At 38.1% G+C, this 12,632-nt stretch overlaps 2 protein-coding genes and 1 non-coding gene across 3 annotated transcripts; 2 read left to right on the top strand and 1 right to left on the bottom strand.

Moving 5' to 3' along the window:
* Nucleotides 1-1,863: 1,863 nt before the first annotated feature.
* Nucleotides 1,864-1,970, bottom strand: LOC133813301 (small nucleolar RNA R71). Its single transcript, XR_009884328.1, has one exon. It is a non-coding gene; the product is annotated as a small nucleolar RNA R71 (small nucleolar RNA).
* Nucleotides 1,971-3,073: 1,103 nt separating this feature from the next.
* Nucleotides 3,074-3,442, top strand: LOC133831886 (uncharacterized). Its single transcript, XM_062262292.1, has one exon. The coding sequence runs from the start codon at nucleotides 3,074-3,076 to the stop codon at nucleotides 3,440-3,442; it is 369 nt and encodes a 122-aa protein (XP_062118276.1).
* A 524-nt stretch (nucleotides 3,443-3,966) lies between these two features.
* On the top strand, nucleotides 3,967-6,051 carry LOC133831878 (uncharacterized). The gene is made up of 5 exons (XM_062262287.1): nucleotides 3,967-4,113; nucleotides 4,839-5,173; nucleotides 5,262-5,394; nucleotides 5,516-5,737; nucleotides 5,833-6,051. The coding sequence occupies exons 1-5, from the start codon at nucleotides 3,967-3,969 to the stop codon at nucleotides 6,049-6,051; spliced, it is 1,056 nt and encodes a 351-aa protein (XP_062118271.1).
* The last annotated feature ends 6,581 nt before the right edge of the window (nucleotides 6,052-12,632 follow it).

The raw sequence follows: 12,632 nt of genomic DNA, 5'->3' as shown, positions 1-12,632 counted from the left end.
ATTCTTGAAGAAACGATGTTAAACAGGCTAAGGAATGGAAATTGGGCAAAACCGGGGGTCAAATTGATGATTTGGTGAAAACTTGGAATTAGAGTCGCAGCTTTATGGTGTAGAGTCGCAACCCTAAGGGTTACAGAGAAGAAAACAAAAGTCAGCCAGAATTACAGTTGCGGCTCTACCAGACAGAGTTGCAGCGCTACATACTCTAGATACGAAATCTAGAATGTGAAGCACATTAGAGTCGCGGCTCTACACACCAGCGTTGGGGCGCCAGTCCGTACGGAATTAATGTTTAGGGCATTTTTCAAGGGCAATTTTGTCCTTTCGCACATAATTAATTAGGCACTATAAACACTTTCTTAATGGTGTTTTTAAAAAGAGATTAACCCTAGGAGACAGATAGAAGCACATTGTGGAGGATTGCAAGTGGAATCAAAGAACTCATCATAGTTTTTTTCTTCTTTTCTACTTTTAATTTCTGTATTATGGATGCTTGTTAATTCTTCTATGGTTATTACGAATTCTGTTATGAACTAAACTCTTTTTCTAGGGTGTTGATGGATTCTACCAAACTTTTATTTTAAATTAATGCAATTTTATGATTTCGATTTTATCTTGTGATTTATTCAATTTGAATCTAATGCTTGTGAATGATTGATCACCATTGATATGAAATATATGATTTTGATTCAAAATCTGAGAAGTGAGAATTGAATGAGCATAGATTTCATATTAGGACGAGAGTACCTGTGTGGTCTGTGTAGTTTTAGGGCTGTTAATCTTAATGCCTATCTTATGTGTATTTATCACAGAGATGTAGAAAATTTGCAATGGATTGAGACTTATATATCCTAGTACGAATATAAGTTATTATTGTTGACTTGCTATCACAAGTGAGAATTGAATAGTAATATTTGTGTTAATGAGAATTAAAGGGGATGGTTGATGAAATGGATTTCCATAGTTCTTAATCCATTGAATTTTCTTAACGTTGTTTATTTTTAGTTCTTGAAGTTTATTTCAGGTTTTTGTTTTATATTTTTAGTTAATTCTTGTGACTCAATTATCGTTAGTGAAATAGAAATAAGAGTTAAGTCTTGGTACTTAATATATAATCCTCATGGGAAAGATCTCACTTACTCTTTATTACTTGTTATGATTACGTTCACTTGTGTATCGATTTTACACAACAAGTTTTTGGCATCGTTGCCAGGGACTATTTTTACTAATATCAAGAAATTAGTTCTTTTTCTAATTTGGTTGTTATTCTTCTATACCGTTCTAATTTTGGTTTTTCGCAATTTGTGATTTCAAGTGTTCAAGTAGTTTATACAATGACAATGATCAGAATCAAGGGTGCTTGTTGATCCTGAAATTGAGAAAACTTGGAGAAGAAATCAAAAATAGAAACGGGTAGAAAGGATGGCTTAGAATCAAGCTGGTAATATTGGTGTTGCGGGAGTTGCGAAACAAGAGGCACCAGTTCAGCAACCAGCACAAAGAAGTTTGAGAGATTACGTGCTACCTACTGTCACAGGGCACAGCCATGTCTTGGACCTCCAGCAGTTGAAGCCAATAACTTTGAGATCAAACCCGCCATTCTGAAAATGGTACAAGCATCGGTTTAGTTTAGAGGATTGCCAATGGAAGATCCAAACGTACATTTGGTGAATTTCTTAGAGCTATGCGCCACATTTAAGATGAGCAGAGTGAAAAATGATGCAATGAGGTTGAGACTATTCCCATTTTCACTAAGGGACCGAGCAAAGAATTGGCTTATTTCCTTGGAAGCCAATTCTATCACAACATGGGAGGATCTCACTCAGAATTTTTTGGCCAAATTTTTCCCACCATCATTATGCAAGGTATAGAGGTGAAATCAACAATTTTCACCAAAGAGATGGTGAGTCATTGTATGATGCGTGGGAAAGGTTTAATGAGTTGTTAAGAAAATGTCCCCGCCATGGAATTGAAAAATGGATGTTAGTCCATACTTTTTTATAATGGTTTGTGCGGTACTACTCACACAATCATTAATGCAACATATGGAGGAGCGTTCATGAGTAAGAGCGCTAATGAGGTTTATGATATGTTGGAAGAAATGGCTATGAATAGCTATAAGTGACCATCAGAAAGAGAAACCACTAAGAAGGAGGCTGGAATGCATGAATTGGATGCTTCGATGTTGTCAGCTCAAGTGGCAACATTGACAAAACAGTTACAGCAAAATAATATTCAAGCTCAAGTTATGCAGATGCAAGTCATGTGTGAGTTATGTGGAGTACCTTATTTATTTGAACAATGCACAATGAGGGATTTTATTAACATTCCTATGGAGCAAGTGCAAGCAATAAGGAACTTCCCAAGGCCCTCCAACAACCTATATTCCATGAGTTACAATCCTGGGTGGCGGAATCACCCAATTTTTTCTTGGATAAGTGGTCAGGGTAGTCAGCAACAATTTCAACAAAATCAACCGCAGTATCCACGACCTCCTCTTGGGTTTTATCAGCAGCAACCAGTAAGATCCACACAGCAATCGATGTAAGCAAAACAAGTTGGTCAGGCTAATGAGTTAACTCAATTTATGACAGAAACGAGGTCATCAATTTGGAGCTTGGAAACTAAGATTGGACAGTTGGTCACGTTAATGGCAAACCGAGCTCAAGGGCATTTGCCAAGCACTACTGAAGTAAATCTGAAGGGAAATCTTAATGAACAGTGCCATGCTATTACCTTGAGGAGCAGAACCATGTATGAGGGACCAAGTATGGAGAAGAAAGTTGAGCAGAAGCAGGATCAACAGGCACCTACTATTGAGGACAAGAAGACTAGCGAAGAGAAGGTTACTGAGAATCTTCTAGCAAAAGAAGTGGTACCTCCAGTGTCTATAGATCACCACATAAAGGCTCCATATCCACAGAGACTCCAAAAGAGCTTTCTTGACAATCAATTTGCAAAGTTCTTAGAGGTATTTAAGAGGCTGCATATCAACATCCCCTTTGCAGAAGCGCTCGAATAGATGCCCAGTTACATTAAATTTATGAAAGATATCTTATCAAAGAAGAGAAATATGGAGGATTACAAAACTGTGGCATGGACCAAAGAGTTCAATGCTATTCTGCAAAGGAAGCTTCCACAGAAGTTGAGGGAACCTGGAAGTTTCACAATCCCATGCACAATTGGTAACTTTGAGTGTAAACATGCACTATGTGATTTGGGAGCTAGCATAAATCTCATGCCTTTATCAGTATTCAAAAGACTTGGTTTGGGTGAGGCAAAGCCAACCACTATTACACTACAGTTGGCAGATCGATCGGTGGCCTATCCGAGGGGGATAATTGAAGATGTCCTAGTGAAGGTCGATAAATTCATTTTTCCAGCTGACTTTATTGTGTTGGACATGGAGGAAGATGCAAATGTCCCAATTATTCTTGGATGAAATTTTCTAGCAACAGGACAAGCTCTCATTGATGTTCAAAAAGGAGAGCTTAAACTCAGAGTTTAGGGGGACGAGGTGGTATTTAGTGTCTTCAAGGCAATGGCATATTTGATGGCCAGTGACAGTTGCTACAGTGTGGATGTGATAGATAAATGAAGAAGGGTGAGTAGTGATGCCTTAGAGGCGGTGTTGACAGGTGGTGAGGAAGATGATGATGATGTCGAGATGAGAGAATGTGTAAAGTGGATTAACTCTTACCACCCGTACAAGAAGAAATTTGAAGAGTTGGCAAAGGGACCCGAATGACCATTAACATCTATTCAGTAGCCATCGCAATTAGAATTAAAGTCTCTTCCGAATCATTTGTGTTATACGTACTTGGGTGAGAAGGAGACTTTACCGGTAATTGTTTCAGCTGACGCTTAAAAACTGAACTGGAGAAATTGTTGAGGGTTTTACAGGCTCATAAATTGGCCATTGGGTGGACATTGGCTGATATTAGAGGAATAAGTCCTTCAACGGTAATGCATAGAATCTTATTGGAGGAAGATAGCAAGCCATCTATAGAGGCTCAGAGAAGACTCAATCCAGCTATGAAGGAGGTTGTACTTGAGAAGATCCTTAAATGGTTGGACGTCGGGGTGATCTACCCAAAATTTGATAGTGCTTGGGTGAGTCCAATGCAGGTGTTCCAAAGAAGGGAGGAATAACAGTAGTCAAGAATGAAAATAACGAGGTAATCCCAACTCAAACTGTGACTAGATGGCGCATTTGCATTGACTATCGCATGTTAAATAAGGCGACACGAAAAGATCACTTCCCACTTCCCTTTGTTGATCAGATGTTGGATAGGTTGGCTAGTAATGAGTATTATTACTTCTTAGATGGTTACTCGGGGTATCATCAAATTGTCATCGCACTAGAGGACCCAGAGAAAACAACATTTAAATGTCCCTATGGCACGTTTGCTTTCAGGAGAATGTCATTCGAACTATGTAATGCACTAGCAACATTCCAATGGTGCATGATGGCTATCTTTTTGGATATGGTGGAAAGAAGCATTAAGATTTTCGTGGATGATTTTTCTATTTTTGGCTCTTCGTTTGATGTGTGTTTGGGTAACTTGGAGAATGTATTGAACTGATGTGAAAAAGAAAATCCGGTGTTAAATTGGGGAAAATGCCATTTTATGGTAAAAGAGGGCATAGTACTTGGGCACAGAATTTCTAGTAAAGGTATTGAGGTGGATCGAGCCAAAATGTCAATAATAGAAAATCTTCCACCACTAGTGTCAGTGAAAGGGGTAAGAAGTTTCCTTTGGCATGCTGGATTTTACAGAAGATTTATCAAGGATTTTTCAAAAATTTCAAAGCCTCTTTTGACCGTGTTAATGAAGGGTGTGCAATTTGATTTTAATGGAGATTGTTTAAAAGCTTTCCAAACGTTAAAAGATAAGCTAATTTCTGCACCAATAGTTGCTACACCAAAATGGGACCTTCCATTCGAATTGATGTATGATGCTAGTGACTGTGCAGTTGGGGCAGTCTTGGGTCAAAGAGTTGATAGAGCCTTTCATACTATTTATTATGCAAGCAGAACGTTGAATGACACTCAGTTAAACTGTGCCACCACAGAAAAGGAACTGCTTGCAATAGTGTTTACCTTTGATAAGTTTCACCCCTATCTCGTTGGAAATAAGGACATAGTGTACACTGATCATTCAGCAATAAAGTACTTCATGACAAAGAAAGATGTCGAGCCTTGATTGCTTCAGTGGATATTGTTATTGCAGGAGTTTGATATGGAGATAAGAGATAAGAGATAAGAAAGGAACAGAGAATTTGGTAGCAGACCACTTATCGAGGTTGGAGGTTGCAGAGACACTGAGTATGAAAGAAGTGCAGATAAATGATAGCTTCCCCGATGAGCAATTATTTGCAATCAGAGGAGAGGTGATTGTCCCATGGTATACTGATTATGTGAATTTCTTGGCAGCTAACATAGTTCCTTCAGAGATGTCTAGACAGCAGCTCAAAAAGTTTTATTCTGAAGTAAAACACTATTATTGGGAAGAATCGATCCTCTACAAGCATTTTGCCGATCAAATCATTTGACATTGTGTACCTGAAGAAGAAATGTATTCCATATTTTCTCATTGCCACACGCTGCAATGTGGAGGGAATTTTCGGGGCAATAGAACAGCAGCCAAGGTACTCTAATTGGGATTCTTCTGGCCTAGTCTTTTTAAAGATGCTCATAACTTCGTCAAGGCATGTGATCATTGCCAATGCACCGGTAACATCTCAAAGAGGAACGAGATGCCTTAGACAGGAATTTTGGAAGTGGAATTATTCGATGTTTGGGGAATTGACTTTATGGGGCCTTTTCAGTCATCATACAACAATCTTTATATATTGCTTGCTGATGATTATGTATCAAAGTGGGTTGAAGCAGTAGAAACACCAGCTAACGACAGTAAAACGGTTCACAAATTCCTTCAGAATTTTATTTTTACTCGGTTTGGAACTCCTAGAGCTATAGTTAGTGATGAAGGGAGCCATTTCTGTAATAATCAATATGATGAATTGTTGTCTCTATACGGTGGGTGACATCGAACTACTTTGCTTATCGCCCTCAAAGCAATGGCCAAGCAGAAATCTCGAATAGGGAAGTGAAGAGTATTTTGGAGAAAATAGTGCAAAGCTCGAGGAAAGACTAGTCCAAAAGACTTGATGATGCACTATGGGCATATAGGACAGCTTTCAAAACTCCCATTGGTTTTCGGTAAAGCGTGTCACTTCCAGTTGAGCTGGAGCACCGGGCCTACTGGGCAATGAAGAAACTGAACATGGGCATGACCGCAGCGGGAGAGAAGCAACTGTTTCAGTTGAATGAGTTAGAGGAGTTTTGGAATGAGGCATATGAAAACGCAAAAATCTATAAGGAACAAACCAAAGCATGGCATGACAAGAACCTTGTACAAAAATAATTCCACCCGGGGCAACATATGTTATTATTTAATTCAAGATTGAAGCTCTTTCCAGGAAAGCTGAAGTCTCGATGGTCCGTGGCTTATACAATTGTGAAAGTATTCCCATATGGAGCAGTTGAAATAAGCAATGAAAAAGAAAGGAACCTTTAAAGTGAACGGGCAAAGACTCAAGCCGTACTTGGGGGGGGCTTATGATCAAGCCAAGTCAATCGTCCTCTAGAACCCTCTGTGATGAGGAATCCAGCGTCCGACTAAATGGCATTAACGACAGCGCCCTTGAGAGGCATCTTAAGTTTATATTTTAATTTTTTTACTTTTATTTTTTTTTGCTATTTTTAGTTGAATAATTTTATTTTTGTTTAGTTTTTGTAAATATTTTATGTAATTGAAACCGTGAAAACTGTGAAAAAAATAGCAGCAAAATAAAAAAAAAATTAGAGCCACAGCTTTAATGTGATCAAAGGGGGAGGAGGCAGAAAATTTGAATTAGAGCCGCAGCTCAAGGAGTTAGAGGTACAACGCTGCCTAAGTCAGAGGCATTCATGATTTTAAGGAGAAATTAGAGCCGCAACTCTATGAAGTAGAGTCCCAGCCCTAGGTAAGTCAGAGAGTCAGTACTAAGAAAAATCAGAATTAAAGCCGCATCTCTATGGTACAGCGCCGTAGCCCTAAAAGAATTTGAGCCCAATGTTTGCCCAGCTCAGAATTAGAGCCGCGGCTCTACACAACAGCGTCGTGGCGCCAATTGGGCCCAGAATCACATTTTAAGGGTTTTAATCAGATTTTTTTTTCCAATTTCCATTCCACTCCGCCTCCCTCTTCTTTTCTCCCTATTCTACAACCAAGTCAGTCCCAAAACCCCATAGCAACCATACCACCCTTAAACTTCCATTAAAACCCTTTTTTTTTTACCCTTATTCATTCAACAACCTAAATCCTCTCAAATCTCCCCTAAAACACTCTTTTCCACTTTTTGAAACACCTAGCCCTAACTTCCGAATCTTGTTGTAATCTGGAAAATTCTTGGAGTTTTGGGCATCTTTAATCATCAAGGCCATCTTTCTCATTTTCAACTAAGTGTGTTTTCTCAATTTTCTACATTGCAATGTGGATGGATAGTGATTTGTGAATAGTAGAGAGGGTTTTATTTGTAAGAAAGTGTTATAAATCTGGGAATTGTTATTGTAGGTTGTGCTCTGGTATTTTCATTAAAGAATTGGGTGATTGTGAAAATTTGGGAAGTTAAGAAATCTAGGGGAGGTGCTGCTCAAATTAATTATGACTGTGTTAGGGTATTTGTGCAAACTTTTGTGACGAAATGGCACCTAAGACTAGAAATAAGACCAAAGACAAGGGTAAGGCTTCCACATCGAGGGCTCGGGATGACCCTCCACCACCAACCCCATCATACTTTGATGTTATGAGGTTTGTGAATAAAAAGGCTCAGGATAGATATCTCAAGTTATGCACCAAGTTGGTCATTCACGAGAGGGGTGTCGAGTATTGTGATGAACCATATGAGAATGACCCACTCAATTAGCGCATTTGAGCCAATATAGTGACAAGGCAATGGCAAGGGTTTCTAGACAAGGATATTGTAAGAGCAAATATTTCTGTTTGCTATGAATTTTATGCCAATTATCTGAAACCGGGGGGAAGAAAGAAGTGCTTTGTTAGGGGTATGTGGGTACCCACTACTGCAGACACATTTAATGCCCTCTATGGTACTCCTAACTATGAGGGGAATGAAGAACAATACGAGGTGTTAGTTGGGGGTGAAATTGATCATGATGAAATTATTCATACGATTTCATTCCCCGGAGCATAGTGGATAATTACTCATGATGAGTATGTTGGGTTACATTTGTGTCAGTTCACTCGGGAAGTTCGAGCCTAGCTATACTTTTTAGTTGTCGGTCGATGCCATCTATGCACTTGTCTACAATCAATATGGAGCACATTTATTTAGTCTATGCTTTGGTGAAGGGGCTTAATGTGGATGTTGGTCGTCGAATTCATGAAAGTATCAACCATGTACTGAGTGGTTCTACCACTATTAGGCTGCCTCACATCCACTTCTTACCAGATTTATGCCTTACCTATGAGGTGCCAGTCTATGACAATGATGTGACTCTGAAGGAAAAACCTCCCATCACTCGAGCGAAAATCACCAAGTATCCGCTTCCTATTCCATATGTCCCAGCTCCTCCTAGGAATCGAGGTAAAGCAAAACAACAAGAAGAAGACCCAGATCATGGTGGGGGAGGAAATGTTGAAGGAAATGCTTATGGAAATGTCCCTGACCCGATGCATCTGGATCCGCCACTATTACTGGGTGATCCAGTTGATTCCAACACCCAATATATCCATGTTCGTCTAGCCTACCTCATTCAGCAAAATCAATATATGGTCCAGCAACATCAGATGATGCATCAATACATGGGTCAACAACATGATTATGAAGTTGCTCAATGAACCGCCTGAATACTCTGGTGAATCCATAGTCATTGTATGATGCGGAGTAAAACTACTTCCCTTCTCCACCACTGTTCTTTGTTGTTTTTCAAGTTTAGTATTAGTTTCTATTGTGTTTGAGTTTAGTTTTCACGCTATTGTTATAATGTAAACCAAGTTGATAATTTGTTGCCGATGAGATTGAATGAATGCTATGTTGTATAATCTGAAGGAAGAGTTTTGCATATAAAAACATTTTGTGTGCTTGATTGAAATAATTTGTCACTTCACTATGGTTAATTGAATACTTGGTTGAACTATTGCTCATAGCTGTAAATGTGGGAGTTAAACTTTGTGTATGCATGTTCAATTTGGACTGGGGATTGTACTAGTTGAAATATTTGTAGAACTTTCTTGCTTGCTATTTGAGACGAAATCCTAAGCAATACACACTTAAGAAGAGGATATCGGCCATCTTTGGAATGATGGATACTTTCAAGCTAACTCTTATATATTTTATCTTTTGCTACCTTATTTGAGCATGACAATTAACCTTTTTCATTGTTTAACACATGTTTTGAGCCTATACTTGTATCTGTGTATTCATTATTCCCTTTTTCCTATACCATGAGCATAAAAACATATCTTTTGATTGGAGGAGGGGGGGGGGGGGGGGGGGATGTTAAAGGGAAATATGAAGAAAAATGTGGTTACTCGGTGCATTAAAAAAAAGATTGAAGAAGTGAAAAAAAAATTATAAATTCAAAATAAACTACATTCCTTGAGTTATTTACTAAAAAATCTAAGTTTGGGGGAATGTAGTTTGAAAAAAAAAATGTGATGAATAAAGAGTCAACTTTTCTCAATCTTGAAAAAGAAGAACAAAAAAAGGGGGTAACAGTGGGATGTGAAGTTGAATTAAAGGGATAGGTTGCTTGATTTAAATGCTTATGGTATACTTGAGCCTAAAATGTCTTCTCATCCACCTTTACCTAAGCCATCTATTACAAGCTTTGTAAAGTCCTATTGATTTTTAAGAGTGTATTTGTTTACATTAGTGGAGAATAGTAAGTATAGCAAGCATATGGAATAACATTGTTGAGTGGGTTGATGGTGAAAATTTGGCATCCATAGATTGGTTCAATTGTTTACATTTATTGGTTATGAGTGAATGAGCATGAGTACTTATGGATTACAGTGAATGGATGAAGTGTTTTGATTGAAATTTTGGATTAATATTGGAAGTAGCATGTTACTTTTCTTTAAAATTATATGCATATGGTATTCATGATTTTTGAGGCTATTTGATGGTTGTCAACTTGGTTTGTTTAGGTTTCATTTATTGGGGGAATTTTTTAGGATTAGTTTTGGTATGTTTTTATGGCGTGTTTTCAGAATTACGTGCGAGGAAAAGCGCTTAACTCTGGAAGAAACGGTGTTAAACGGGCTAAGAAATGGAAATTTGGAAAAATTGGGGGCCAAATTGATGATTTGGTGAAAAGTTAGAATTAGAGTCGCAACTCTATGGTGTAGAGCCGCGGCTCTAAGAGTTACAGAGAAGAAAACAAAAGTCAACCAGAATTAGAGCTGTGCCTCTACCAGATAGAGCTACAACGCTACATACTCCAGAGATGAAATCTGGAATGCGAAGCACAATAGAGCCGCGGCTCTACACACCAGCGCCGCGGTGCCAGTCCGTATGGAAGTCAAATTAAAGGCATTTTTCAAGGGCAATTTTTTCCTTTCAAACAGATTTAATCAAGGACTATAAAAGCTTTCTTAATGAAGTTTTTAAAAAGAGATTAACCCTAGGAGACAGATAAAAGCACATTGTGGAGGTTTGCAAGTGGAACCAAAGAACTCATCATAGTTTATTTCTTCTTTTCTAGTTTTAATTTATGTATTATGGTTGCTTTTTAATTCTTCTATGGTTATTATGAGTTATGTTATGAACTAAACTCTTTTTCTAGGGTGTTGATGGATTCTCTTGAACTTTTATTTTAAATTAATGCAAGTTTTATGATTTCAATTTTATTTTGTGATTTATTCAATTTGAATCTAATGCTTGTGAATGATTGATCGCCATTGACATGAAATATATGATTTTGATTCAAAATCTGAGAAGTGAGAATTGAATATGTTGTAATTGAATGAACATAGATTTCACATTAGGACGAGAGTACCTGTGGGGTTTGTGTAGTTTTAGGGTTGTTAATCTTAATGCCTATCTTATGTATATTTATCACAAAGATATAGAAAATTTGCATAGGATTGAGACTTATATATCCTAGTATGAATATATGTTATTATTGTTGACCTGCTATCACAAGTGAAAATTGAATAGTAAGATTTGTGTTAATGAGAATTAAAGGGGATGGTTGATGAAATTGATTGCCCTAGTTCTTAATCCATTGAATTTTCTTAACATTGTTTTTTTTAGTTCTTGAAGCTAATTTCAGGTTTTTGTTTTATATTTTTAGTTAATTCTTGTGACTCGATTATCGTTAGCCAAATAGAAATAGGAGTTACGTCTTGGTACTTAATATACAGTCCTCGTGGGAACGATCTCACTTACTCTTTATTACTTGTTACGATTACGTTCACTTGCGTATCGATTTTATAGAACAGAGGGATAACATTTGCCCCCCAAGTTTATCGTACTGTGTTCAACATTACGGTAAACTTGATCTGGCCTGAGAAACATATCGTTGCAGTACCCTAACAACAATGTCCCTCAGGACATTACATAGTACGTTTATTAACTATCAATAATTTTCCCAGCACGTAATTTTCAAGGATAACTGTAATTCCTAAAAATAATTATATTTTTCAAGGAAAAATATTTTCCTGAAAATCTAATATATTTGTCAAGGAATTTTGATGTCCTAAAATTCTAGTATATTTGTCAAGGAATTTGAATTTTTAACAATACCAGATATTTTTCAAGGATTTTGAATTCCTAAAAATATGGTTAGCCCGAGAGGCTATAAGTAGGGCCTCACTCCTCAGACCCCTGGCCCACGCGCCTCCTTTAGGAAATTCTGAGCTCTTGAATTCTCCAATTCTTCATCAACTCTGCGTATCTTTTCTTTGGTAAGTATTCTTCCCCACTCTTTACGTCTTTGATGAATCTGTCTGAATTTCCTTACTTTACTCTACTTTGATTCAAAACAACTGACTTGTTTGAACCAAAAACTTGTTTTCAATTAAAAATTAGCTTGATCATTGCCTCTTTTTGCATGATGCTCTAAGGTTTACAGATCAGTAGACCGACCACCTTCAGATTCACTAGCCTAGGCAATTTCCAGGCTTACAATTCCCATCATAGGCTAACCACCCCTAAGGTTTCCCTAGCTTGTGCAATTTCCAGGCCTACAAATTTCATCATGGGCCGACCACCTCTAGGGTTTCCCTTGCCTTGTGCGAATTCCAGGCCTACACATCCCATCATGGACCGAGCACCCCTAGGGCTCCTTTAGCCTAGGTGATTTCCAGGCTTGTGAAGTTCATCATGGGCCGACTACCCCTAGGGCTTCCTTAGCCTGGGCGATTTCCAAGCTTATAGACGCTATGATTGGGCAATTTCTAGGGTTACAAAATCCAACTCTAGACTGTAGTCCCATGTCCTGGGAGATTTCTAGGGTTCCCAGACCTGGGTGGTCGGCCTAAACCTTAGCATAGATCGACCACCATACTCCCTAGGAAATTTCCAGGGATCCAAGATCTAGTGTGCTCGGCCCAACC

The sequence above is a fragment of the Humulus lupulus genome, chromosome 1, assembly GCF_963169125.1.
Source record: "Humulus lupulus chromosome 1, drHumLupu1.1, whole genome shotgun sequence".
NCBI lineage: Eukaryota > Viridiplantae > Streptophyta > Magnoliopsida > Rosales > Cannabaceae > Humulus > Humulus lupulus.
Note: the sequence above shows the minus strand (reverse complement) of the source record. Positions and strands in the feature narration are given on the sequence as shown.

Excerpts from the sequence above, each read along its gene's own strand:
- LOC133831886 (XM_062262292.1), top strand. The coding sequence starts at position 3,074 with ATGGAGGATTACAAAACTGTGGCATGGACCAAAGAGTTCAATGCTATT.
- LOC133831878 (XM_062262287.1), top strand. The coding sequence starts at position 3,967 with ATGCATAGAATCTTATTGGAGGAAGATAGCAAGCCATCTATAGAGGCT. Across the intron at positions 5,174-5,261 it reads ACTGATCATTCAGCAATAAA|AGATAAGAAAGGAACAGAGA; the intron begins GTACTTCATGAC and ends ATAAGAGATAAG. Across the intron at positions 5,395-5,515 it reads TATTTGCAATCAGAGGAGAG|AATCGATCCTCTACAAGCAT; the intron begins GTGATTGTCCCA and ends ATTATTGGGAAG.